This window comes from Thrips palmi, unplaced genomic scaffold (genome assembly GCF_012932325.1).
Source record: "Thrips palmi isolate BJ-2018 unplaced genomic scaffold, TpBJ-2018v1 HiC_scaffold_2, whole genome shotgun sequence".
In the NCBI taxonomy this organism is placed as follows: domain Eukaryota; kingdom Metazoa; phylum Arthropoda; class Insecta; order Thysanoptera; family Thripidae; genus Thrips; species Thrips palmi.
The window spans coordinates 6,911,679-6,938,226 of record NW_023144629.1 but is presented as its reverse complement, the minus strand read 5'-3'; the positions used below and the strand labels follow the sequence as shown (position 1 = coordinate 6,938,226).

Sequence of the window (26,548 nt, the reverse complement as noted above, 5' to 3'; positions counted from 1 at the left end):
GGGCGACGAGAGCGACTCTCGGAATCGGTGAGTGCGCTGTGGGCACACTGTGGGCCCGGTGCACGCGCTTTGTTTTGTATGCGAGTCGTCCGAGCGTCCTGCGAGCGTCCTCAGGTGCACCACCGGGGGCCTGGCGGGCCCGGTGCTGCGCGCAGGGGACGCGGAGTCGCTCTGTCTCGCTCGCACTCCCGGGGCCGTCTCGTTTCGCTGCGGGCGTGCGAGAGAGACAGAGAGCCGCGCTGTTCGGAACCGGCCTGGTGCACGGCCAGCATGGGCTTGGCGAGGAGGCCCTAGCGGCCAGTGCTAGCCAGTGCGCATGCTGATTGTGTGCGTGTGTGTGTGTGTGTGTGTGTGTGGTGCACTGCGGTGTGTGTGTGTGTGTGTGTGCGCGTTGAGCTGCACTGCGGTGTGGGTGGAAACGGAGACTCGCTGTCCGTCCATGCGTGTGCCACAGTGTGGCGGACTGCACTGCACTCGGCGCTGCATTGTGGTGGTGCGGCTTAGGCTGATGGCAGCTTTTTCGCGGAAAGTGCGCGACGACTGCGTCCACCGCGCGTCCACTGTACGTCTTCGGACGGACGACGCGAGCGACGCCCCCTTTCCGGTGTGCGTGGCAACGCGAGGCTGTAAGCAGCAGAGTCGTTCTCGTCGCTCTGTCTCTCTCGCACCCACAGGGGGCGCCGAACGAGTGCGAGGGAGACAGGAGACGGCGCGGGCCGCTGACCGCGGCGCGACGTGATGGAGGATGGGATCGCTCATCGGATTGGATTGGAGGCCCGTCCGCCCGGCCAATCAGCGCAGCCTGCGCCAGCCTGCACTAGATTGGATGAGATGCAGTGGGCCAGCCTAGAGCCCTACAGTGGCCCAGCCGGCCCAGCCTAGCCGCCTAGCTGCTGACCGGCCGGACGTGGACTGACCGACATATGTCGTACACGACCGTGGCGGGGCGGCGCGGGGCGGGGCGGGGCGGGGCGGGGCAAAGCGGAAATGAAGACCGGAGAAGGGAAGAAAGTTGCCCCTCTTTAGACACGGCATTGATTCGGTTCGATCGCCTGGCTCTTCCATATGGACTTTGACGAGCGAACGTGGAGTGGACGCTCACTTGCTTTCATCTTAACGTTTTTAACAGTGTGCTGTTTGTTTGCAGAGTCTTTGTTGTAAATTTCATTTTTTATTTTTTTTTAATAAATGAAAAGAAGATGAGGTGAGGAAAAAATTACAGGGTATAAAATTTGTGTACCCGTGTTTTTGGCGAACGAACGAGTGGGCTGTTTTTAATTCAAATGGAGGCTGCTGCATCATTTTTCTCTGGAGTCGGGCCGGCCGGCCAGGTGGGGCTGCAGGGCTGCACGGTGCAGTGTAGCTGCGCTGGGCTGGCCTGAGGTTGGCCGGTCCGATGCAGCCTCCTCGCTGCGGAGTGCATCTCCCATCCAGCTACGATTGATGTTCTCCCCCCCCCCCTTCCCCTTCCCCCCGCGGCCCCTCGCCTTGTAGGAGGTTGTAGGGGGCGGGGGGAGGGAGCGTCTACCTGTAGCTCAGGTGTGTTGTGGGGGCGGGGGGCGAGGGGGCAGCGTACGGCCCTCGCTGCAGCAGCGTCGCGCCGGAGCCGAGCGGAGCCGAGCGGAGCCGAGCGGAGCGGCGAGCCAGCCGAACGGGGCGTTCGGGTCCGTTCGGGTCCGTTCGGGTCCGCTCGGGTCGTTGCCACCTCCCCCCTCCCCCGCGCAGCCGGTCCCGCTCGGAGCTTCGAACCGCCGCGCCGCCGCGGCCGCGGCGTCAGTTCGTCAGTTCACCTGTGCGTACCGTCGGGGCAGGACCCTGTGTCGCCCGCCATGCCGTGTCGCCGTGACAACCTGTGACGGGAGTGCTGTGTGTGTGTGACAAGATGTCGGTCAAAAGTGCGGGCAGTGTGACGAGCGCGACGAGTGTGGCGAGTGACGGCAGCGTGACGAGCAGCGGCCACCCCAAGAAGTACCGCAAGCGCGCCCTGTTCCAGATCACCAAGGTAAGAGCGCGCGCCCCGCCTGCTGCTGCTGCTTCGGCGTGACGAGGTCGTCACGAAGCCCGGAACGTGACCAGTGCATCGTGCCAGTGAAGTGCAGTGCGTGTGACAGAGTGTGTGACAGTGCGACGCGCTTGGATTTACCACTACGTTTACTACGACGCTGCCCGCCGGGTTGCCTACGCTGCGCCCGAGGACGCCCTACCTGTGCCGCCAGGCCCCCCCTCCCCAGGCCTGCAGGGCCTCCAGGCGGCACGCCCGAGCCGCCAGCCAGCCCGCTCTACCTGGTCGAGACGCCTTCCAAGATGGCGGCCGGGCAGGCAGGGTGCAGGCTACGGGCCCCACCTGCCCTCCCTGCCCTCCTCCTCCGTGCCCCCATGGGGCCCACCTCCGCGCCCCTCGCCCGGGCGAAGCGAGCGAAGCCCAGCGCTGGCTTGGCCTGCAGTGACCTAAACGCGGCGCGAGTCCTGAGCTCCGACGCCCCGGCGTGGCCCGCACGGCCTGCACGCGCCCTACCCAGCAGGCCGATTTCCAGAGTCCTTCTCTGTCCCTCTCGCGCATTCGCGGGACGCCCCTTGGGTGCGAGAGAGACAGAGCGACGAAGACGACTCTCCGGATCGGTCTGCTGGCGGCGTGGCCCCGGCCAGAGAATGGAGACCACGGCGGAAAACCCCGAATGCGTGAATGCATGCACAGTGTGCACACCTGCACTAAGCCTGCACCACCTGCATCCAAATCCGACGGGCTTTCCCGCCGGGTCGCGTCTCAATAGCAGAATGATTGCCTGTAAATATTTATGTAATGCGCTGTACAATGGCTCGCTCTCAATTTTGTAAAGAAAGTGATCTTGGCTGCTGTTGATGATGCGACTGCACGGGGCCCATGTAAAGATGCAATCGAGTACACTGGTAAAACTTATCAGAAAGCGCATCGAGTCAGCCTAGCAGGGCGGCCGGCCCGCCACACTGCCGTGCAGCGGCGCTGCCTACCCGCCAGGCGCTCGAAGGGACGCGGGTCGCTCTGTCTCTCTCGCACTCATGGAGCGTCCCGTCTAGGTGCGAGAGAGACAGAGCGACGCAAACGACTCTCGGAATCAGTCTGCAGGGCTGAGGGGTCCGCGGGGATGACGCTGGGTTTGCGTTTCCGAGAGGCCGGGGCGGCAAACTGGACTAGCGGTGTAGTAGCGGGCCGCACCTGCAGCTGCTTTGCAGTGCCGTGCCAGGCGGTGCCTGCAAAGTGGCCGTCAAACCGCAGGACGCCGAATCGCGGCCGGCCGGCACACTGATTCCGAGCGTCGTCGCTCTGTCTCTCTCGCACCCATACGGGACGCCCCGTGAGTGCGAGAGAGACGGAGCGACGCCTGCTGGATTACGGCGGCTGGAGGCTCGCGCTGGAGTAGAGTGGAGTGGACTGGAATGGGATTAGCCGCTCGGGTTTCCGCGTTCATCCACCCATCCATCTATCCATCCATCGTCGGCCGCTCCACTGTAAAGTCGTCACCTGCCGCGCCATGCTGTGGCGCTGTCGCTGTCTGACGCGCGGACCGTCATGCTTGGCCGCCCCTGTGTGTTTGATTGGCCGCGGGCGGGGTGTGCGTGCGCGCCAGCCCTGCAGACTGATTCCGAGAGTCGCTTTCGTCGCTCTGTCTCTCTCGCACTCGTGAGGCGTCCCGCTTCTCTGCGAGAAGGACGGAGCGACGAGAACGACTCTCGGAATCAGTCTTCTGGCGCTGGCGGCGGGTCGCTTCCGAGGGCTGCAGCGGAGGTGGCCGTCGTGGGTCTGTCTGTCTCTCTCGCACCCACACGGGGCGCGCAGTGGGAGTGAGAGAGAGGGAGAGGGCTGGGTCGGCAGCCCTGCCACCCCTCCGTGCCGCCCCTGCCGCCCTCCGGCACCTGGCGCAGTCCTGGCGCCCCGACCCTCCCAGTGGGCCTCGCGCCTTGGGCCTGGGCCTGGGCCTTGTCAGGTGGCAGGGGAGCGCCGGGCGGGGCGGGGCGGGGCGGGGCGGGGCGGGGCGGGGCGGGGAGACGAGCAGGCGATGGCTCGTTTCATTCCTGACGCCTTCCCGCCCCAAAACGGGAGCGGGAGGGCGCCTTGCTCGCACTGCACGCCTAACTGAAGCAACTCGAGCGAGAAGCATTTTTCGCTGCCTTGCAACTTGCAAAGCGACTGGACGGATTACCGAGCGTTGCGTGAAGAGAATAAGGGAAGCGAAGGGTCATTTGATTTTGAAATTCTACTCCTCAATTTTACTGCCTCATGTTTTTTTTTCCGAGGCCCGCCTGCCGCCTGGGTTTGAAATTGAGGGAAAACGGGGCGCCTTGCTGGAAGTTCTGGACGTGCGGCCTCGCCGGAGTCCAGCGGCAGACTGATTCCGAGAGTCGTTTTCGTCGCTCTGTCTCTCTCGCACCTACACGGGACGCCCCGCGAGTGCGACAGAGACAGAGCGACGAAAACGACTCTCAGTGTGCTGCAGTCCGTCCGGTCCGGTCCGCTTTGAATGGACGCTCATTGATACGTTGCATAACGGCAGGAAGCTTGGACGAGCCGGCCGCGCTGGAGCGCTGGACAAGGCGTCGCTAGCCGCGCTAGCAGTGTGGCAGTCGCGGCCGCGGCCCGCGGCCTCGCTAGGCCTCGCGCACCAACTAGGTACCCGGCGATACCTCGCTCCGAACCTTCGATACCTCGATCATTACTGGGTCGTTACGTCGGCTGCCTTGGCTTCGCGATGACGGACTGCGAACGGTTAATATTATACCCGCATCGTCTGCATAGGCCTCTGCGTGTGCGTTTGTGTGAGTGTGTGAGTGAATGAGTGTGTGTGTGTGCGTCAAGGCCCACCTCGCGGTCGGGCTCGTATCTCTTGGATGCGATCCTATGTACTTCGATGCATGCCCGCTCAAAAGATTACGCAGTCCGCACCTCCGTCGCTGTGTGTCCTGGGCGGGGCGGGGCGGGGATGGTGATGAGTCGACGGCGACGGGTCGCCGAGATGAGCATCTCCAGGACGACGACGAGGACGACGATGATGAAGCTCATCCTCCTCGATCGGAATCGTCATTGGGAGGATCGAATCCTTTCTCTCTGTGTCCCCCCCTCCCCTCTCCTCCTCCTCCTCCTCTCGTTGTGACCCGGACCCCGACCCGGAGCCAAAGGGGGTTGCCAATGGGATCCTGTCCGTTCCCAACCTGGCCTGCTTGTGTTGTTGTTGTTGTTGTTGTTGGGGCGGAGGGAGGAGGAGGATACGGTACGGTTTATAATCGGCCCCCGTCGAGCAATTAAAAATCGCGACTGTTTTATTCGGGCGTTTAAAACGCGCGGGGCGAAGAAGGACTGCGCTTGAGGCGGGCGCATGTCGGGCAGTCTTGTTGTTGTTGTTGTTGTTGTTGTTGTCGTTTTCTGCGAATGCACGCGTTACTCGCGTTGCGTGATGGAGCGTGGCAGGTGGCGGCCCAAAGAGGGAGCGAGTAGGGCGCTGCACAGCTCCGTCTCTCTCGCGCCCTCCACGGCCATCGCCCCGCGAGTGCGAGAGAGACAGAGCGCGCGGCTTCGGAACCAGCCCACTGCACCCCGCAGCCAAACACCTGCCGCGTCCTGCCGCCGCGCGCGGCGCGTGTCTCGTGTCGTCATCATCGCCCAGTGTCCCATCGGCCACGCACGCTCGCCGTGCTCGCCGTGCACACGGTGTGCACACAGTGGCACACCGGCCGGGATGACGTCACTTCCTGCAGGGTACGAAAAGCTCTTCAATTTGAGCACGGACACACACACACACACACACACGCACGAAATGATTGCACCGCTGCCATGCATTGATGAATGGATGCATTGTGGACGCGTAGCCGGTACTGTACAACGCGTTTTGTGTGTGTCCTTATCGGTACGGGTATTGTTTGCTGTGTGTGTAGTGCCTTATCAGTGGAGCGTGCGTGCGTGTGTTTGTGTGCGTGTACGTGTGGTGGTAGTGGACTGGACTGGGACACCGAAAGGTGAGCGAGAGGCTACTCGGGCACACCTAGCCTGGGTAACCTCTGGCGCTGGACTGGGACTACTTAGCCGCTTGGCTTTTTCACACACACACACACACTGGACTTGTCATCGCCTCGCGCGATATGGATATGTGACCTTTCCAGGCGCGGCACTCCGCGGCCGCAGGGCTGTTGAGACTCCATCCAGCCGGTCGAGCGAGCGACCCCGGCGCCTGGACGCCTGGAGTCGTACGCTGGAAAAAAAGGAATACAGAGTTCTCGAAAAAAACAATGCCAGAGTCGGGTGTTCGAACCCGGGCCAGTATAGTGGTGGCCGCTTGGAAGTGGCGCGGCCGATCTATATGCATCCCAATGGGTGTACTGTTACTGCGGCCACGCGGCGGCGTGAGCGCGGCGCGGCGTGAGTGTGGGATTCCCTCGGCGGGGCTGTTGGTGGGAGTCAGTCCGACGGACCGGCCGCGGGCCGCGGGCTTGCCTGGCTGGGCCGAGAAGAGCTGCTCGCTGGAGTGGCTGGAGTGCAGCAAAGCCGTCTGGAGAAGTAAAACCAGTCGCGCCGGCAAGCAGACTGAATCCGAGGGTCGTTGTCGTCGCTCCGTCTCTCTCGCGCCCCAGCGGGACGCCCCGTGAGTGCGAGAGAGACAGAGTGAGTCTGCTGGGCCTGGAGCCTGCAGCCTGCAGGCACTCCGCGCCTAAAGTGCCGCACGCCGAGCTGTGCGATATGTAGTTGTTGTTGGCGACGAACAGGTTGTTGTTGTTGTTGTTCTGCCATCGCAGCAAAAAGGGCTAACGCGCAGCGGGGATAAGATTGTTGTTGCAAATTTAATAATGGTTTTGCGGTGCCGCGGTGCGTGCCAGGAAACTCGCCTTTTGGTCCTGGCGCGCGCGGCGGCTGAGCTGGAAGCGAGCTAGAAGCGAGCTGGAAGGCTATTCTATCGAAGGCTGGAGAACGCAGCAGCGACTGCCGAGAATGCTGAGCCAAGGGTCCGGCAGTCCGCTGTGCAGCTCCGCTGCCCCGGAGCAGACTAGTGCCTCAAGAGCAACCCCGTTTAGTCCGCGCTGAGTCCGCACCCGTGTGCATTCTGCGTGCATTCTGCATGCACGCGCCTCACGCGCTCGATGTGCAGCGCCGCGTCGCGCTCGCCTTACTTACCCGTCTTGTTTTTGTTGTTTTCTCGAACGTTGGCGGTTCGCGCTGCCGTCGGTCAGCAGACTCATTTCGAAGAGTCGTCGCTCTGTCTCTCTCGCACTCGTGCGGCGGCCCGTCTGGGTGCGAGAGAGACAGCGCTCTGAGTCTGCAGCGCGCGCGGTGCCGCGGTCGGCGGCTTATAGCGGCGTTGCGCCGCGGTGCGCCCCGCCCCCGCTTCGAGGCCAGTGGCGCGCTGACGCGGCGTGGCGGCCGCCGTGCACGCCTAGCCTCGCGAAGGGGGATTAGCGGCTAGCCTCGCGCAGGGCTTTATTGGCGGCGTGGAGTGGCCGCCGCCGTCGCCGTCCTCCCCCAAGCGGGCCGTCGTCGGCGTGCTCGCGGCGCGTTGTCCGGGACTCTGTCGCCGCGTTCCCGTTAGCTTTGGCGCCGTTCGCCGAAGGTCGCTAGAGCTGCAGTGTCGCTGCCGCCGTCGCCGCCACGCCCTCCCGGCGCCAGGGCCCGCGTCTAGCATTACCGCCGCTACTACACTGTCACAAACGGCCGGCCGCGGGCGAGCAGACAGACAGACAGACGGACGGACGGACCGCGGTGTCCGGCACGGCGTTATGCCGCGAGATGTCTATCATCGGCATCAGGCTCTTCTTATCGCGGGCACGGCTCAGTGGCTCGGCTGCTGGACGACGGGGAAAAAGAAAAAAGAACCGCGTCGCCGTCGCGGACGTGTTTCCAGAAACGCTGCCCTTTTGGCGCGCACTTTTAAATTTGTTTTCATTTCATTTTTTTTCGCGCCAAAACGACTGGCGCCAAATCCGAGACACGGCTGCGCTGTCGGTGAAGTTTTTTTTTTCGCCACTGTAGCCGCAGTTTACGAGCCGCGGTGCTGCTGCCGAGTGCGGAGCGTATAGCGCCAGGAGACTGACGTCTGTCTCTCTCGCACCGGTGCAGAGTGCCCCGTGAGTGCGAGCGAGAGGCCGGCCGCTCGTGGCAGTGTACCGAGCTGTCCGGGAGAGAGACGACCCAGAAGCGCCTTGCCGCGCCGAGTCCATGGAGCGTGGTGTGCTGGAGTCGGGCTGGAGTGGCCGGGGCCCCGGGCAGCCCAGGGCCGGCCTGCAGGGCACCGTGCCCCGTGGGAAATGCAAAGAGCCTACACCAGCAGAGGGTCTCCCTGCTGGGAAACTGTAGCGTCGCCCCGGGGCCCCGGGCGAGCTGGGCCTGGGCCCTGGGCCTGGGCGGCCCCATGGGCGGCGCGGCCCCTGGATGGGGCTCTTGATGGGGCCCGGACAGTGGGCGGAGGCGGCCAAAACTCAGGACGCGTTTTGAGCTCCAGAGTCGCTAAATGGGACTCGAACCATACGTGTGACCCCACCAATGGATTCCTCGTTCGGAGAGCAATCCATTGGTGGGGTCACACGTTCGGTTCGAGTGTCATTTAGCGACTCTGCAGCTCAAAATGCGTCCAGAGTTTTGGCCGCCTCCACTGGTCTTCTGGCCCACTGTGCGGGCGACGTCTCCTCGCCGCAGTGGCGGATCCAGGGCCGGCGTGAGGGGGCGAAGTAGCCCTTCTTGCCTGCTTGCAGGGGGCAGAGCTTTGCCTACCTTCCAGGCGGCTGTGGGTGGAGACAAGGGAGGTCGCTTGCCCCGTCGCCCCCTGTCTCTCTCGCTCCGCTGCGGAGCGCCCCGCGAGTGCGAGAGAGACAGCGCGACCCCGTGCGCAATCTGGGCGCCGCTTTGTCGCGCCGTTGTTGGGGATATTAATTGCTCAGATTAGATATGCCGCGCGATTGCCAATTGTGATTGCAATCAGGATGACGTCGTGTCCGCCGTCCGCGCGTCCGTCTGTGGGCGGACAGCCAGGCGGGCGGACAGACAGACAGACAGGCGGACAGACAGGCAAGAGGGCGGCCGGACAGTCGAGGCTGGCAGACAGCGGCCGGCGTCAGGGGTTTTGTCGCTGCGTCCGATCGCCGCGGTGTCGGCTGCCCGTCGCGTGGGCGGCGTGGCAGGGCGCTGCGCTGCCCGGACTGTCGGCCAGCGGCTTACGTCGGGGACGCCGACGACGAACGACCCCAACGCGAGCGCGGCAGCGCGGCCGCCACTAAATTCGGCTCTTTTTCACACGCGGAAATGGATTTGAATGTTGCCGCCATTGTTCGCGGGTTCGTTTCGTTCGGTTCGACTGGAGCCGGATCGATGGGCAAGGCGGGGCTTTTTCCTCCTCGTCGCTCTGTCTCTCTCGCACCTGTACGGGGCGCTCCTTGAGTGCGAGAGAGACAGCGACGAAAACGAATGAAGCCGCAGCCCGTTGCGTCCGTCGCGGTGCCCACTGGCCGCCACTGGCCGGCAGGAGCACGGCCGGCTTGGCCGCGGCCAGCGCGCTGCGGCGTGGGGCGCCAGGCTGCTCCAGGCTGGCCGCCAGCCCGGCCGGGCGGTTCGGACACGCTCAGATGGGAGCTGTGGGAACGGCGGGGCAGCCGGGGCTGGCAGGGCTGGCAGCCACGCCGCATGCGTGGGAGCGACGACCCGGGAAAGATTCAACAGGGACACGCTTCCACGACACGCCGCATTTATATCGGGCCGCGATGCGTTTTGAAATCCGCGCCGTTGCCACATGGGCGCCACCGCCACCCACGCCGCCCAACCCCTTCGCCTCGGTGCAATCGGGGAAGGTGCACCGTAAACGTCTGGGTCGCCATGGCGACGGGCGTCGCGGCGCCTCCGCCCTGCTCCGCCCCGCCGCGTCGATAACAACGAGAGTAATGAACGCACACTGGAAAAAAAGTGAAGAATGTAAAGTAAATGCGCACAAGGCGCACACACACGTGCGAGGGACGCACCTGCGCAGTCAGCAACCTCGCGCTGCTCTAATTGCGGCTAAAAGGCTCCATTTATCAAAACGTCGTTTGTTTTGGCCGGTTGCGTAAGGAGTTATAATTTGTGTGTGGTTGCGTGTGACAGACAGACAGACAGCAGACGGACAGACCGATGACAGGGTTGTGATGAATGGTTTGCCCGGACGAAGCCATTCCGGACGCCGGCTGGGGGGGGACAGCGGACATAATGAAATGAAATCCACCCGCTCCAATTAACGCATATTTTTGCCCCCTTTTTTGCAGGTCCTTTGGCACTTGGACATTTTCCGACGAAGCTTCCGAGAACTCAGCGGCCATGCCTGTATGCAAGAATCGTGTATCTTCTGCGCGCTCAAGGTAAGAGCAGCCTGGGTGTTTGAAGTTTGAAGGGCGAGTGGGCAGAGCCTGGTGGATATGGCCCCGGGGCCGGCGGGGCTATCTGGTCCAGGCATTTCCGGAACCCGGGCCGGAGTCTGCCTGGCACTGCAGACTGATTCCGAACTGCCTGGAACCCGGAGCCCTTGGACCGTCCGGCCGGAGAGGTCCCACGACCACCGCAGCGCGGGGAGGGGAGCCATTTTGTAAAACCGTAATGTGTGGTCCAGGTCCAGGGGTCGGACGGGCGCGCCACGGCGGCGGTCCGTCGGACGCACGACGGCGACCGCGCCGCTGCTCCGATTGGCCGGAATCGTGACCCGCGTTCGCGTTCGCGTCCCGGGTCGCGGGTTCGAACCCCCTCCCCCGGCGACCTTTTTGCGCAGCGTGCCGTGGCGAACGTGGCCAAGGCGCCAAGGGTGGGGGCGTGCACCATAAAGTGGCGGTGCGTATGGCGTCCGCGCCCAGAGAGAGAGAGAGAGAGAGAGAGAGAGAGGTGGGTTGCCTACCCGCCGGTCGTGCGGGACGGGCTCCGTCGGCGCCGTGCTGCTCTAGATGCTCTAGATGCTGGCCGTTTAGCGCGACAAACGCCCCCTTTTAACAGCAGCCGCGGCTTTCAAGCGTGGTTGGCTCTCCTTCCAGACTCCTTCCAGGCAGACAAAGCGCCTCCTGGAGTGACTGCGGCACTGCTGGAGTGAGGCTCGGACGCCGTCCTGCCCTGCCCTGCCGGGCGTCCTTCGACCTGGGCTCCTTGACGTGCGCGCCGTGACGGGCCCGTCAGTGCGTCGTGCCCTGCCCCCCCCCCTCTCTCTCTCTCTGCCGCAACGCAAGGGCGTAACTCACCGCGCGCCAAAACGGGCGGCCCGCCGTCTCCTCAGATTATACTTCCCTGCGTCTCGTTCGGCTGGCTGGCTGGCTGGCTGGCTGGCCGGCCGGATGGCTACTTTGGGCCCCGCGTCGCTGCTTGGCGTCGCGGCTCCGCGGCCCGCGTGGGGTTTTACATTTTATTGGCGACCCCGGTTTGGCGCGCAGAGTGCCTCCACTGCGCGATGCGGGCCGGCCGGTCCGGTCGCGCAGTCTTTCTCTCTCGCACCCCTGCGGGACGGCCCACGGTGCGAGAGAGACGGGGCGCCGCTGTTGGGATGGGCCTGGGCCGGTCTCTGCGGTCGCGGAGATCGGCCTGCCCGGCCTGCCTTTATAGGACCAGTGGCGGAGTTCGCCAAGGTCCGTAGTGCGTGCCGCGCATGGCCAAGTGGGCCGAGAGAGTGTACCACAGTGGAGTGGCGATACTACCGCTGCCAAGTTCGCGCGTAAACCCGCCCGGGGTCAGCGCGCCGCGGCCGTAGTCCACCTAGACGTGGACCCGGCGCCGTGGTGTCGCAACGCCGCCTGGCCCCGCCCCACTCCCTGCAGTCCGTCACGACGCTGTCCCCATCCATTACTCGCCGCGACCCCAGAACTCCAGCCTACTCCAGCCGGGCGGTTCCGAAAGGGCCGTGTTCGTCCGTCGCTCTGTCCCTCTCGCACCCGCACGGAACGCCCCGTGAGTGCGAGAGAGACGGGACGCCGACGCGGCCCTTTGGGAACCAGTCTGCGGGACTCTGGTTGCAGCAGGGCCGCGGCGAGGTTTCCCCACTCTTTTTCCGGAGGGTAGGCCTAGCTCCCCTAAGCCCTCGGCCTGGCTGGCGCTGTCCAGGAAATCACCCTCCTCGGCCTCTTCCGTCCGTCCCCCGTCCATGCCGTGGCCGTCGTCATTCGTCATCCCGGTCGCCTCGTCGCCTCTTCATCTGTCTCTCTGTCTGCGCGATGGGTTGTCGCCTGGATGCATAGCGACACGGGTGGCACTGTGGTGGCACTGTGGTGGCACTGTGGTGGCACGCCGCAGGGCCGCAGCCTGCGCTGTCTCTCTCGCACTCACGGGGCGTCCCGTAGGGCCGTAGGGGTGCGAGAGAGACAGCGCGCCAAGCGAGGTTCGGCCCGCAGGACGACGGCGGCGTGCCCGTGCGTGCGTCTGCAGGTTTCCTTCGCGCCGTTTCCCTTCCTCGCGGAATACGATCGTCCGCCGCGCGAAAGTCGCCGCGTCTCTGTCGCGCCCTCACGGGGCGCCGCGAGAGTGCGAGAGAGACAGAGCGACGGGCAGCGGCGTCAGCAACACCCGCGTGCCTACATGATCCTCCTCGCGGCGCGGGAAGCGTCGCCATTGGCCGAGGTCGCCGTCTCTCTCGCACTCACGGGGCGCCCCGGCAGGGAGCGAGAGAGAGACGACGCCAAGGGCTCTCCTCCACTGCCCCGCTCGCGGATTGGCCGCCAGGCCGGTTCCTGGAAAGAGACTTTGAAATCGACGACGCTGTCAGGCTGCTGCTGCTGCCCCCTGGAAAGGGATTGGATTTGGAACGGGGCTTAATGTATGCGTGGGAATGACAAACGACCCATTTTATTACGATTATTATTTATTTTTCCGGAATAAAAAGGCATGTGTCTCACGGTGCGAGAGAGAGAGAGAGAGAGAGAGAGAGCATCGATGAGTGGACCGCGCGGTTATTGTTTTCCAGAGCGATCCCCGAGAGCAGCCCCTCCCAAATTGCACAGCGCGGCGCCGCGGCGATTCCCGCCTTTTTCCTGCAGACTCATTCCGAGAGTCGTCGCTCCGTCTCTCTCGCACTCACGGGGCGTCCCGTGTGGGTGCGAGGGAGACAGAGCGATGAAGACGACTCTCGGAGTCAGTCTGCTGGAGGGCAGGGCAGGGCACTGCCGTCGGAGAGCGTCTCGGCGACGACGACGCGGAATTCAAAACGCCACCACAGCGTCACCGCGCCTCCTTCTTCTTCTTCTTCTCCGCCTTCTCCGCCCCCTTCCTGACTTTCTCCTCCTCTCCAGCCAGTGTGTGGCTCTTGAGGCGGTGATGACGGGCTGCCGTGTCACGGCACTGTCACGGCTCCGTGTGGCTACAGCGTTTTCGTATTAGTGTAAGTTACTATACGCACCCTGCGCGGATACGACGTGCAGTGCACTGTCGAAAACGAGTGGCGGTCTCTAGCGCGGACCTCTAAAGCGAGACGGCCTGCGGAGATAGGGCGACGGGCAGTGAAAAATGGTGGCGGTGCCGCCCTAGCCCGGCCCGGGCTGGCCTAGGTGTCCCCGTAGGGGCCTAGCCCGGCCTGGCCTTCCCCGTGGGGCCCCACAGTGCCTTACCGCGCAGTGGCGCGGCGGCGTGGCGGCGGCCACCCAGACGTTTCGGCGGGCCTCTGACGCCGAGCGCGCGGTCCCCCTCGCACTCGTGGGTGTGGGTGCGGAGAGGGACAGAGCACTTCGGGCTTCGACTCATAACTCAGTGCCGCCGATCGCTATCGGCCAACACGCCCTGCCTGGCCCTGCCTGGCCCTGCCTACAAACGCAGTCCCGCCACTCTGCGCCGCGATGCCCCGCGACGCCTTGTTGCGCCACCACACCGCGAGTCGTCGCTCTGTCTCTCTCGCACCTGCACGGGGCGCCGCATGCGCTGCGGGAGTGCGAGAGAGACAGAGCGACCGCTGCCGCCACACTGCAAGGCACTGCGAGGCTGGAAGCGTGCGCCAAGGCTTACTGGTTCTCTGCCGTCCATCAGACGAGCGGCGCGGCGGCGCCCTGATTGGCTGCGCGGCCAGCGCTCATTCAATAACGCTCTGGATGGAATTTCGGTCGTGTTTTGCAAATCAATGACTTAATCTCGTTAATCTCGGTCAACTATGCAGTGTGTGCGTAAGAGAGAGGGGGGAGAGGCATTTCCAGATTGTCGGCGAGGACGACGACGACGCCGTTGTCCCCCAGGTGGCACGCGGCGCCAGGATGACGCGCCTGACGGACAGGAGGAGGCCGTCGAGGCCGTCACGGCGAGGCCCTACAAGACCCTCGAGTCCGCACTCGGTCCCTACAGTGCGGCCGTCGGTGTGTCCCTCTCGCACCGGTACGGCGCGCCTTGCGAGTGCGAGGGAGAGAGAACTTTCCACTCGGATCAGTCTGCAGTAATGAGTCGCGCACTTTGTTCGCACCTGGCGGCGTGGCGGATCGACTCGGATGGACCGCTGTCCGCTCACCCAGTGCACCTTCCTCCCCGGTGCGGCCCTTGGGTGCCCTTCTCTCTGCGGGGCCCTTGCCAGCCCTTGCGGCTTTTGGCTTTTTGTCTTCGGCCCGCAGAGCACCATATGGCGCCCTCGCTAAGCGGAGGGCGCTCTGCCCGGCCAGGCCAGCCCAGCCCAGCGACGAGGATCAGGGATAGGGCTTCTTCGGAGCAACAAGGGCAGCACCTGGCGCACACACACACACGGAGACGGACTCATGCACACGGGCATCGCGTCACCTGCGCAGCGCAGAGAGAGAGAGAGAGGCTCAAGTGGTTCGGACGGACGGTCTGCGGCAAAAATAAACTCGACAAGTGGGTTTGGTGACTCGGTGCGTGCGCCACGACGGCACGCGCCGAGTGTATGCTCTGTGTGTGTGTGTGTGTGGGGGGGGGGGGGGGGGTGAGTGACGGGCACTGTAAGTGCTGTTCGCGGTTTTCGTCGCGTTTCGCGTCCGAGAGTGAAGGTGGATAGAGGGCGGTGGGCGCGTGGCGGTCCCTATCTTCTTTCTCCTTTTTTCTTCTGCTTGCTGCGGGGAAAGTCGGCGACATCTCTCTCTCTCTTCCCTCGCGTGGCGGGCGGGGCGGACGGACGCGAATGGTGCCTATCCGCCTTTTTGCCGCACTCTCTTTCTCCTTATCATCCGCATCCCTCTTTTTTGTATCGTCTTTGCAACTCTCCGCGTTCGGACTCGACTTTTTTCCCCCTACTACTCCTTTTCTTTTTCCTACTATTTCGATAGTTATCCCGGCCAAAAAGTGCCCCGTAGATCGTCCGCGGTGATTTATTTTGGCCGGGCCTAGGTCGTGAGCCCCCCTCCTCCCCTCTCTGCTGCAGGCACTCCTTGACCCCCCCCCCCCTTGTCCCGCCCCTGGCTCAGGACGAGGAAGGCCCCGTCTCGATCACAACTCAAGGTCCTGCCAGGCCAGGCTGCGCGGCCATGGCCAGGCCCCGCCCGTTCCGATCCGCCAGGTATTAATAAGTATTCCTGCAAACCATTTGTTCCACCGAGTTTTTCCCCGCCCCCTCCCCTGGCCCCCTCCTCTCTCATCCTCACCAACCTTTTACAGGCTGCTATGCTTTTCGGCGGCGTTGTTGTTGTTGTTTTTGTTTTCCCAAATCGCTATAGGTTTCCATTCCACTCTGTTGGCGGCGTGTTTTGGCCGTCAGGTCCCCGTATATTAGTAACCAGCGGGGGACTGACACACACACACACACACACACTGCCGCTCTCTGACAGTCCCCGCCTCCCGCGTCAAAGTCCCCTCACCTCTCGCTACCGCTACTATACCTCGCGGCTGGACAAAAGTGGAGGGGAGGGGGAGGATGACACAATACCTATAACCCTTTTACCGTATATCGACTTTACAGCGTGTGTGTGAGTGTGTGTGTGTGAGTGTTTTCCTGGGGGGAGGTTTATAACCCCTTTTTATACTGTAGTGCCCTGCTTCAGGTGATGCGTCCGTCCGTCCGCGCTACGGCTCTCTGACTCACACACTGACTGCTCTAGCTGTATAAACGTCCCCCCCCCTTTTTACCTGCCCCCTCCCCCTCCCGCCCCCGCGCGCGCACCCTCAGCCTCGCTCACCTGTGACGACGGGATGCGGGGTCGGGCCGCCGGGAGACTGATTCCGCGCGCGGCGTCGCCCCGTCTCTCTCGCACCGGCTCGGCGTGCCCCGCGAGTGCGAGAGAGACGGGGCGACGGAGGACCGGGCCGCGTCCACGCTTTGGGGACGGTGCGTGGCCGCGGCCGCGGCCGGTAGGCAGTGCGCGGCGCCGCGGAGCGTGAAGTCGGACAAAAGCCACGGGAAAAGCAAAAGCGGCGATGAAAATGACCGACCTGTCCATCCGCGGCGCGCGGTCCTGGGCGGTCCCGGACGGTCCTGGACGGTCCGCGCGGTTCGAGCCTCGCAGCGTTGCGCAGCGTCTTCGGGTGCCCGGCCGTGCCGTGTCTGGCGGGCCTGCACTGTCTGCCGCAGACAGGCAACTCCTGCTACGTACATATGCGTTCCGTGCAAGTTTTGAACTATGCCTCGGCGTTTCTATTGTAGTTGTTCGGGCGAGGTGGACTTTGGTTGGTTCTTCCCCTGGCCGGGGTCGTCGGCCCCGCCTCCCGGCCGCTCCTCCACCCGAAAAACGTGTGGCGTCTGCAGGCCGTATCACGGCAGGGCAGGGCAGGGCAGGGGGCCGGGCCGGTGCTACCATTATGATTATTATAGGACGTGAGGGCTGCACGGCCTGGACGGCCTCGACGGCCCTTGAAGGGCAGGGTGACGGCGCTGCCGGGCAGACGAGTCTGGCAGGCCAGGGAGGGGCCGGGCAGGCAGGGCTGGCAGCCAGAGGGGGGGGGGCAGGAAGCGGGCAGGTCCCTGTCGTTCCGCCTGCCCTGCGTCCCCCTGCGTCGCCCTGCCTACCTGCGCGTCGCCGTCGCCCTCGTCCCCCCCCCTCCCCTTCCCCCTCACGCCCCCGCCCCGGCCTCGTCCTTTCAGTTCGGGGGCAGAGTGTCACCAAGCCGGCCTGCTTTGAGGCAGGCAGGCCAGCGCTTGGTGGCGTGGCGGCGGCGGCGCTCGGGTGGCGTCCCCGCGTTGAAATCTCCCGCCGAAACGGGGGCCCGGATTCAGGGATTTGGAGCGGCGCGCTGCCGCTCGCTGTCCAGAGGGATCGGTTTGGTGGGTTCGGTCGTTTGGTGTCCGGCCCGCCGGCTCCCCGTGTTCGATCCGGCCTATCCGGCCCCGCCCCGCGTCCCCGCCCCGCGTCCCCGCCGGCTACCGTGTCCAGCCTCGTCCAGCGCAGAGAGGCCGGACTGCTGGGCTCCGGGACTCGAGCGCGGCGCCGCGGCGGCGAGCTTTGATGCCTGCCTGGCATCGCCTGGCGTGACGGCCGATGTCCAGCCCGAGCGACTAATAACGCCGTCGGAGAGAGAGAGAGAGAGAGAGAGAGAGAGAGAGAGAGAGAGAGAGAGAGAGAGAGAGAGAGGCGCCTCGCGTGTCGCCCGATCAAGGTGGACATTTGGGGCGAATTAGTGGCGCGACTCCACTTTTAATCTGCCGGACACTGCACTGGAAACGGGGCGCGATTCCCACGCCACTGAGCGTGGAGCGAGGAGCACCCCCCGGAGAAGGAGAAGGAGGAGAAGCAGGCCGCCGTGCTGGAAGGCTGGAGGCGTTACGTCGCAGGGAAGGCCGAAGACCTTGAGTCTGCAGCCGTGCTGCAGGCGTTGCAGCGCGCCAAGCCAGGGCCAAGCCCCCGTGCCGGCCTGACGGCCTGCCGGCCCCGGGCCCCGGCCGTGCGTGCGGCCCTCCTCTGGCCGCGCCCTGCCGCCAGCCTCGTCCGACCCGCCCGACGACAAGCCCTACGCCGCGGCGGCGCTGGCTGCCAGCCCCGGCTGCCCGGCCGTACGGGTACCTTGTACTCCGGTTGTAGTCGTGGCCGGGCCGTGGCGAGCCGCGCCGGCACATACGCCCCGAGGAGGTGGCGGCCCCTGTCCCCCCCCCCTCTCCCCTCCGACCCGCTGCAGCCGTGCACGCTGCATCTCCGACGCCAAGATGGACTCCGGCATCGACTCCAGCACTCGGAGCGGACTGCAGGAGGAGCGACTAAAAAATAAAAAAAACACAGCCTTTGGAGAAAAGCGCGCGCAGTCATTGGCGAATCGCGCAACGTTTTTCTCGCTTCCCTGTGCGGTGCACACACTGTACACACACCGTGCGCTGTGCAGTGTGCTCCCACGTATCAGAAAGGGTGTTGGCAATGTTGCGGCGAGCGCGCAAATTTGCTTTAGTTATTTTATTTTCTCTCGGGATGCAAGTCCAGGCGCCCTTCTGGTGTGGCGACCAAAGGGCACTGGCGGTGCAGGTCTCTCCCCCCCCTCCCAGTGCCATAATGCTATCTGAATAGGTTGGCGACTGATATTCCCAAGAGTCGTTTCTGTCTCTGTCGCACTCATGGGGCGCGCCGTAGGGGTGCGAGAGAGACAGAGCGACGAGGCTGCTCTTCGGAGTGGCTCGGCCGGCCGCTGGGCTATCAAGCTGCCCCCCGAGGGGCCCCAGCGGCCCCCGGGGCCCTCGAAGGGCAGAGCGTCGCGCCTTCTCGCCGAGCGAGCCTCAAGCCGGTTCGACCCCACGTGACCCGCGGCCCGTAGGCCGTGCCGTAGGCCGTGCCGTAGGCCGTAGGTAGCGGGGGGCTGGCAGCCTCCAGCGGGCTGCAGCAGCGCTCTCCAGCCTCTCCCTCTAGTGCCTCTCCGTCGCTCTCGGCCGGCCGGGCCGCGCCGAGAGCGAGAGAGAGGGGCATGAAGAGACGCGGCAGAAACCTTTTGCCCCTCGTGAAATGCTGAGCGAAGCGCAGCGAGCGGTGCACGCGGGGCCGCGGACGACGACGGGGAGGACGACCCACCTGTGCGACACACTGTGCGACGGCCGCGCCGCCGTGCCGCGGAAACACAGTGCAACAACGCGGATGGCATTCGACGCGCCCCGCCCCCTTCATCCCCCACTTCACGGTGCTTTGCCGCCATTACCTCCGCTTCCTGGGGCTGGCTGCCTTGGCTGGCCTGGGGGGTCTAGAGGGCCACGTCCGGGCCGGTCGGCGTGTGGGTGTCCCGGACGGCATCTCCCTCAAAAGGCGGTGCCGCCAATATTTTGATTCGCTTTTTGCGATTTTCGGCAAGTCACGGATGTGCCTACACTGGCCTGGTCCGCCTTTTCTTTCCGGCTCGGTTCGGCTCGCCTTCGGGACGCTGCACTGTAGTACTGGCCTGGACGTTCCTGGCTCTGTGATTGGTGGGAACCGATCTACGGTGACGGCGGCTCGCCGCGTCCGTGTGGTATCGATTTTTTTTCCTCCCCCGGTCTGCGATGTGGTTCTAAATTTTCTGTGGCCATATCGGGCCGGCTTGCCGCGGCTTGCCCCGAGGCCCCCCTGGCCTCCGCTGACTCCAGCCAGCCTCTCCAGCCAGCCTCTCCAGCCGCGCGGAGTTGTTCTCCAGGCGATACGAACGGCTACCCGAACGATTTGGAACACACTATCCAGGCAGCAAGCCGAGCCGAGCGGGTTGGGCCGGGCCGTGGCGAGCCGCGCTGTGCCTCGCCGCGCGCTCAGGGCTCCAGGCGCTGCTCGGCTCTCCAGCTCCAGAGACTGCAGGGCCGGCCGCGGTCCCAGGGCGGCAGCACCGTCGCCGGGTACGGGTGCCTTGCGCCTTGCGCCTGCAGTGAAGGGAGAGAAAGGCCCCCCTCCCCCTCCCCCTTCGGGACTCTTGCCACCCGACCGGCTCTCCTCACCTCACTGGGCCCCCTGGGCCCCCTGGGCCCCATACCCGCCCCGCCGTGCCCCGGCGTACCCTGCAGGGCCCCAAGACCTCCTTCTGGGCCGCGGAGCGGAGTGGCCTCCTGTCGCAATGCGCCTCCAGCCAGCACCGCTGCAGCGTGCAAGCACGCCCTAAGCCCCTATTGGCGCGTGGCGCTGCTACACTGCACGACACTCCGCGCGCTCTGATTTGTCAGGGGAAGTCCCCTGGCGCGCGGGGTAGCGTCACGGGTCACTGTTGTCGTGACGGCTAGCTCGGCCCGCCAGCCCCGCGGGTCGTCGCTCGGCCCGTAAACAAACAAGCCCGTTAGTATTGCCGATTTCTGGCCAGTCATCTCCGCGGCCCCTCTGGGCCCCTCCGGCCGAGGCTGGCCGACACGGTCTGGCCGGCCTGGCCTGCGGACAGCGCCGTCTCTCTCACACCCACAAGGCGCCCCGTGTGGGTGCGAGAGAGACGGAGCGACGAACACGACTCTCGGAATCAGTGTGCCGGCCGACGTTGTCCCGCCGCGGGCGCGAGGCGCGAGGCGCGAGGCGTCCGTGTTTTCTGGTGTGCCGCCTCCAGCCTCCCAGCGCTTCCAGCCATGGCACGGCCATAGCGACAAGGTCCAGCCGGCCGGCCCGAAGACCGCCGTGTCTGCCGAACGGACAAACTCCCTCCTCGATTCCGAACCGAACTGAGCTTAGTCGGCGAGGGTCAGCTCGTGGACCGCGCTGCAGTGGTCCAACTTCTTGGCCAGCTTCTTGGCCGGGGCGGTGAGGTCGTCCGTCTGTCTCGCGCAGCCGGCGCGAGGCTACGCGAAGCTACGCGAAGCGACCGTTGCGGGTCTTTGGGCCGCTCCGCGCTCCGCGCCCCGCCTCGCGCCCCGCGGCCAACGCGGACGAGTTTGGATGAGCCGAATTCGGACAGCCGTGATGGCGCGCACGGTGTGCGGCACACCGCCCCGGGCACTCGCTCCACCTCGCTCGGGCCCGGCCGGCTCTACCTACAGTGTCGGCGTGCCGGCCGGGAAAAGAGAAATTGAGCTGACCGGGGCGTGGCGCTGCGCTGCGGCCCGGGCCGCCCTGCCGCCGCCGCCGCAGTGCCGCGGGGCGCGGTGTGGCGCGGTGGGTATCGAGGACCGTCCTGCTCCTGCGGCCGGCCGCCGGCCCGATGGTGGCCGCACATCTCCTAATCCACCCAGGGAAAGTGTGTCGTCGTCGCGCACCCGACGCACAGTGGGCCAGAAGACCGGCGGCGGCGGCCAAAACTCTGGACGCGTTTTGAGCTCCAGAGTCGCTGAATGGGACTTGAACCGCACGTGTGACCCCACCAATGGATTCCTCTCCGGACGAGGAATCCATTGGTGGGGTCACACGTGCGGTTCGAGTCCCTTTAGCGACTTTGGACCTCAAGAAGCGTCCGGGATTTTGGGCGCCTACACCGGTCTTCTGGCACACTCTGCGACGGTGCCCGAAGGGGGTAACGCAGTAACACGCGCGCGATGACGGCGCGACGAAACGGATGGACGATTGGATGGACTTCCCTGCGGGCGGCCCGGCTGCGCCTTGGCTGCGCCTTGAGCCCGGCCCGGCGCGAGCCTCAAGATTTCATGGGGTTTGATGTGTCGTGTCTCGCGGGCCACCGCGGGCCCCACGCACGTCGAGCAGGCCCCCATGCAGCCGGCCCACGGGTGGTCCAGCTCCCGGCCGCCGCCCCCCCCGCCCCGCCCCGCCCCGCCCCGCCCCGCCTCGCACCTTCGGCGGCGCGACCCCCGTGCCGGCCATGCTGGCGTGGGCAGGGCGCGGCGGGGTGCGCGGGGCCCACGTACTCGTGGACGTGAGCGTGTCCAGTGCGGGGCCTCGCCCGGCCGTGCCTTGCCGTCCGGCGTGTGGCCCGGCCGGCTACCGTCCTGCGGCCTGCGGGCTTACGGTGTGCTGGCTGTGTTTGGCGGCGTGCAGCTGTGTGTGCGGAGCGGTGTGGGGCGAGCCCCTTAGGCCCTGGCCCGGCCCGGCCCGTGCACACAACGCACGACGGACATGCGAACGCACAGTGCAAACACACTCACACACTCGCTGACAACGGTCGGCCCGGCGGCGCGGAGGGCTGGCGGTCCGCCTGCGGTGTAGGCCCGCCCGCCGGGCCTCCGCGTCGAAAGGGTTGCCTACCCGGACGGCGCTCGGCCGCCGCGCTGCCGCGCTTCGGGGAACGGAACGCGTGTCGAAAGCGAGGCGAAGCGAGGGAGAAAGGGAAGGCAACGAGTGTGTTAGCGCCCTGTGCGTCACCGCGCCGTCACCGCGCCGTCACCGCGTCACCCGGCTGCAGCGCCGCGTCACCTGCGTCTGGCCGCGTTCGCTCGCCGCGTGAGCCAACCAGGCCGTGGAAGTGAAGTGGCGGCCGAGTGGCGGTCACGAGTCACGACACTGTCACGACGCCGGCATCCGGAATCCGTCTTCTTCGCCGGCTTTCCCCGCGTCGCCGTCGCCCCATCCTGCAGACTGTCTCCCTCGCACCTACACGGGGCGCCCCATGAGTGCGAGAGAGCCAGAGCGACGAAAACGACTTTCGGAATCAGCCTACTTGTCTACTGTCCCCTATGACAGCCGAGTTCCTAACCGGTACGCCCTCCTTGACGTGTTCCAGGAGCTGTTCGCGCAGCTGCAGTTCTCCCAGGAGGCCGCCCTGCCGCCCGACGCGCTGCGCCGCGCCCTGGCGGAGTCCTTCTTCGACCAGCAGCGGTTCCAGCTCGGCTTCATGGACGATGCCGCCGAGTGTTTTGTAAGTACCAACCGCAGGAAAAAGAGAGTTCCTCCCAAAAAAAAATAAAAAGTTTGTGTAAGGAAACTGACTGGATCGTTGTGAACCCTTCCAGGAGAACATCCTGCTGCGCATTCACTTCCACATCGCGTCCGCCGAGGCGGAGGACATGTGCTCGGCGCGGCACTGCATCCCGCACCAGAAGTTCGCCATGACCCTCGTGGAGCAGAGCGTCTGCGGCGCGTGCGGCGCCACCAGCGAGCCCCTGCCCTTCACGCAGGTACGCAAGGTCCCGGGTTCGAACACCAGCTTTTCTTTTCAGTTTGCGTGTTATTTTTAAGGTTTATTACGACGAATTATGTCCTGGAGGTGCTGAGAAATTCCTAGTAACACAGCAATGACGATAATAATGAGGAGGAAGGAAGGGAGTTTTGTGTATGTGTGTGAGAGAGAGGGGGGAGAGGGGAGGGGGCTCTAATTATGAAAGTGAGCTACGCCCGGGGGTCGTCAGCTCCTCACGCAGGGGTGACCTCCGAGAAATGTCTTATTAATTGCGGTAGGGGCCCCGAAATCTCGGCCAGGCCACTTAGGGACGCCCCCGAGGCCGAAAGGGACGGGTAGGTCGGGGAGGGCGCGGCGCAGCGCTGTGAACGGAACAAAACGCGACCCGACAGGGCCGACAGCGAAGAATGGCATTTCCCCTTCTCCTCTCGCGCCTCTAGACGTGATGTGATTTACTCGGTCTGTGTGTGTGAGTGTGTGTGTGTGCGTGATGTCGTGGGAGGCCCGCGGCCTGGGTCATTCATGTCCAAGGAAAACACAGGGGGGAAATGGGACTAGACGTCTGTGCCCCCGTTGTCATGGTGACGAGGAATGCGTGTGTACAGGTAGACGGGGGTGGGTGAGAGAGAGAGAGAGAGAAGAGAGAGAGAGAGAGAGAGAGAGGGGGGGGGGCACCGGATTATCGAATTGAATGCCTCCATTCAAGGGCCGCCCCGCTGCCTTCATTACCACCCCTTTTGACGCTCAGCCCTTCCGGGCGCAGGGTGAGCAGGGATGGGGATCAGGCCAGAATAAACAGGGCGGAAAAATAAGCATCAGCCGAGTCCGCGGGACGTCCCTTTCCGTATGTATGGAAGCTGTCCATCCCTCACGAGAGTCGTCATCGGGAAGGGAATGCGGCCGCGGGACGTCCCGGCAGGAATGCGCTGCGCTGCGGCAATGACAACCACAATGCCTGCCTAGATGGCTCTTCGGTGTACCGCGTGCGTTCGTGCGTGCGGCCGTGTGTGTGTGTGTGTGTGTGTGTGTGTGTGTGTGTGTGTGTGTGCGTGCGTGTGTGTGTGTGTCGCCGATGTCGTTCTCCCTATCGTTATGAAATAGTGAGTCACGACCACGACGGCACGACGCCAGCCCTCTGTGTCCGTGCGCTTGTGTGTGTGTTTGTGCGCGCACGGTGTAGTTGTAGGCAACCCGTCGAGGCGAGGCCCCGGAGTCCCGGACGGTCCCGGACGCGAGTGGACGGCGCGCTGACCGGTGCGCTGCTCTGTGTTGCAGATGGTGCACTACGTGTCTGCCTCGGCGCTGACGGCGCAGGCGCGCCAGAGCGCCGCGCCCAGCCACCCGGACCTCTTCGGCCAGCTGCTCAACAAGGCCGGAGGCATGGGGGACATCCGCGACTGCCCGGTGAGTCCAGTGTGCCGTGAGGACGCGTGTCCTGGCGGTTGGGTTTTTTTACATTTTTCGCGTGCTGACCGTTTGATTTCTCATCCCCGCAGTCGGCTTGCGGCGCCAAGATCCAAATCTGCCGCACGCTGATGAACCGGCCCGAGATCGTGTCGGTGGGCGTGGTCTGGGACTCGGAGCGGCCCACCCTGGACCACATCATGTCCGTGTTCGCGACGGTGGGCACGACGCTGCGCCTCGCCGACGTGTTCCACAGTGTGGTGGACGCGCGCTGGGCCTCGGCCACCACGCACAACCTCGTCGGCGTGGTCACGTACTACGGCAAGCACTACTCGACCTTCTTCTTCCACACCAAGCTGCGCGTCTGGATCTACTTCGACGACGCGACGGTGCGCGAGGTCGGCCCCCGCTGGGACCAGGTGGTGGACAAGTGCCGGCGCGGCCGGTACCAGCCGCTGCTGCTGCTGTACGCCGCGCCCAACGGCAGCCCCGTGAGCGCCGAGGGCGCCCCCAAGACCATCACCCCCGTGCCCCTGGGCGTGCACGTGGGGCCCAGCTCCAACGGGCCGCCGCCCACCTGGAACCTGTCGCTGCCGGGCTCGCGAGAGAAGACGGCCGCGCAGATGTTCCGCCGGTCCGTGACGCCCAACCCGGACAAGGGGCTGCACCTCAACGGCCTGCCCAACGGGCTGCCCAACGGACTGCCCAACGGACTGCCCAACGGACATCAAAACGGACTTCCCAACGGACTTCCCAACGGCCTCCGCCGCGCCGTCACTCCCAACGGGCAGCCCAACGAGTACCAGAACCTGAGCGACATGCAGGCCATCATCTTCGGTCAGAAGCAGCAGCAGAACGTAAGTGCGCTCTCCTCACAGTGCGGGTGCCCGGTCCCGGACGCAGTGTGCTGACGATGCTTTCCCTTTTGCAGCAATCGGTGGACTGCGTGGACGGCACGGAGCCCGGCTACATCAGCCGCAAGGCGGTGGAGAGCGTGCTGAGCTACCAGCAGCAGCAGCCGTGCGGCAACTCGGCCATGGAGCAGCTCGCCGCCATGCAGGAGCAGGCGCTGGGCATGCGCTCCATGGGCTCCATGGGCTCCATGGGCTCCATGGGCTACAACTCGCTGACCCGCGCGTCGCCCACCACCGGACTCAGCCGCAGGTAAGTCGCGGGAAATGTGCTGTGGCGGATCCACATTCGGCGTCGCGGTGGGTGGGTGGCAATGTAGCACCTATTGCCTACTTACAGGGGCAAAGTAGCTCCTTTTGCCTACTTACAGGGGCAAAGTAGCTCCTTTTGCCTACTTACAGGGGCAAAGTAGCTCCTTTTGCCTACTTACAGGGGCAAAGTAGCTCCTTTTGCCTACTGACGGAGGCAAAGTGGCCACTATTGGCTGGATAGGCGGCGGTGACTTGATTTTTCATGAACTCTGAGAAGGGTGTGTCCTAACCCGAGCCCTTTGGACTTGCGTAGAGAGTCCGTCCCGGACATGGTGACCCTGAAGCGCCACGACTCGACTAGCAGCTCCGGCGGCGTGGACCGCGACGGGCGCGACGGCGTGCCCATGCGGCCCGGCATGAACCAGGACATGAACGTCCCGGACCACCTCAACATCCCGCGGCGCAGGGACTCGGGCAACTGGAGCGGCGACCGCAACAGCGCGTCGTCGTCGTCGTCCACGTCCATGGAGAACCCCTACCTGTACCTGGTGGGCAAGATGCGGCAGGGCGGCCAGGGCGGCCAGGGCGCGCACCCGAACGGCGTGCCGCGCAGCCCCACCAGCATCAAGCCCGGCGAGCTGAGCAGCTCCAGCAGCGGCTGCGGCAGCGGCGGGCCCTGCGACCCCGGCTACGACAGCTACTCGCTGTCCTCCACCGACAGCCTGCCCCTCCAGCTCGGGCTCCGGCACAACCTCCAGGTAAGGCGCGCGAAGCGACAGGTCCAAACTTCCGCAAGTTTGGGGCGTCCGGGCGAAAACTAACGAACTCTCGTTCCAGCTGGCCCAGATCCCGGAGGGGCACTCGCCGTCGCCGGGCCAGGGCCTCGGACAGGGCCAGGCGCTCAGCGGCGACGACTGCGAGAAGCTGTGCCGCGAGGCGGACCAGCTCCTGGAGAAGTCGCGTGCCACCGAGGAGGCCCACGACCTGACGACGGCCCTGGTGCTGTGCCAGGCCGCCGTGGGCAAGGCGCGCCAGGCCATGGACGCGCCCTACCACTCGCCGCATACGCTCAGCGCGGCCAGGATCAAGCACAACACGTGCGTGATGCGCGTCCGCAGCCTGCACCGCCGCATCGCGCAGGAGACGCAGCAGCTCGGTGAGTACACCCTTCGAGTGGCGGAGGCGGAGGGAAGTCCTTACAGTGTGGCGT

General features: G+C 65.1%; 1 protein-coding gene across 3 annotated transcripts in view; it reads left to right on the top strand.

The window, feature by feature from the left end:
• LOC117647003 overlaps window positions 1-26,548 on the top strand; it is an 82,451-nt gene that overhangs the window by 50,991 nt on the left and 4,912 nt on the right. For 2 of the 3 annotated variants that reach the window (XM_034388479.1, XM_034388477.1), the window contains exons 1-9: window positions 1,791-2,002; window positions 10,243-10,335; window positions 22,376-22,510; window positions 22,605-22,769; window positions 24,047-24,175; window positions 24,268-25,032; window positions 25,107-25,339; window positions 25,652-26,096; window positions 26,176-26,494. In XM_034388479.1, coding sequence (XP_034244370.1) covers window positions 1,883-2,002; window positions 10,243-10,335; window positions 22,376-22,510; window positions 22,605-22,769; window positions 24,047-24,175; window positions 24,268-25,032; window positions 25,107-25,339; window positions 25,652-26,096; window positions 26,176-26,494 — 2,404 coding nt within the window. In that variant the 5' untranslated portion in view covers window positions 1,791-1,882. Of the gene's footprint in view, window positions 1-1,790; window positions 2,003-10,242; window positions 10,336-22,375; window positions 22,511-22,604; window positions 22,770-24,046; window positions 24,176-24,267; window positions 25,033-25,106; window positions 25,340-25,651; window positions 26,097-26,175; window positions 26,495-26,548 lie in introns of those variants that run through there. The other variant, XM_034388478.1, reaches the window with a different exon arrangement.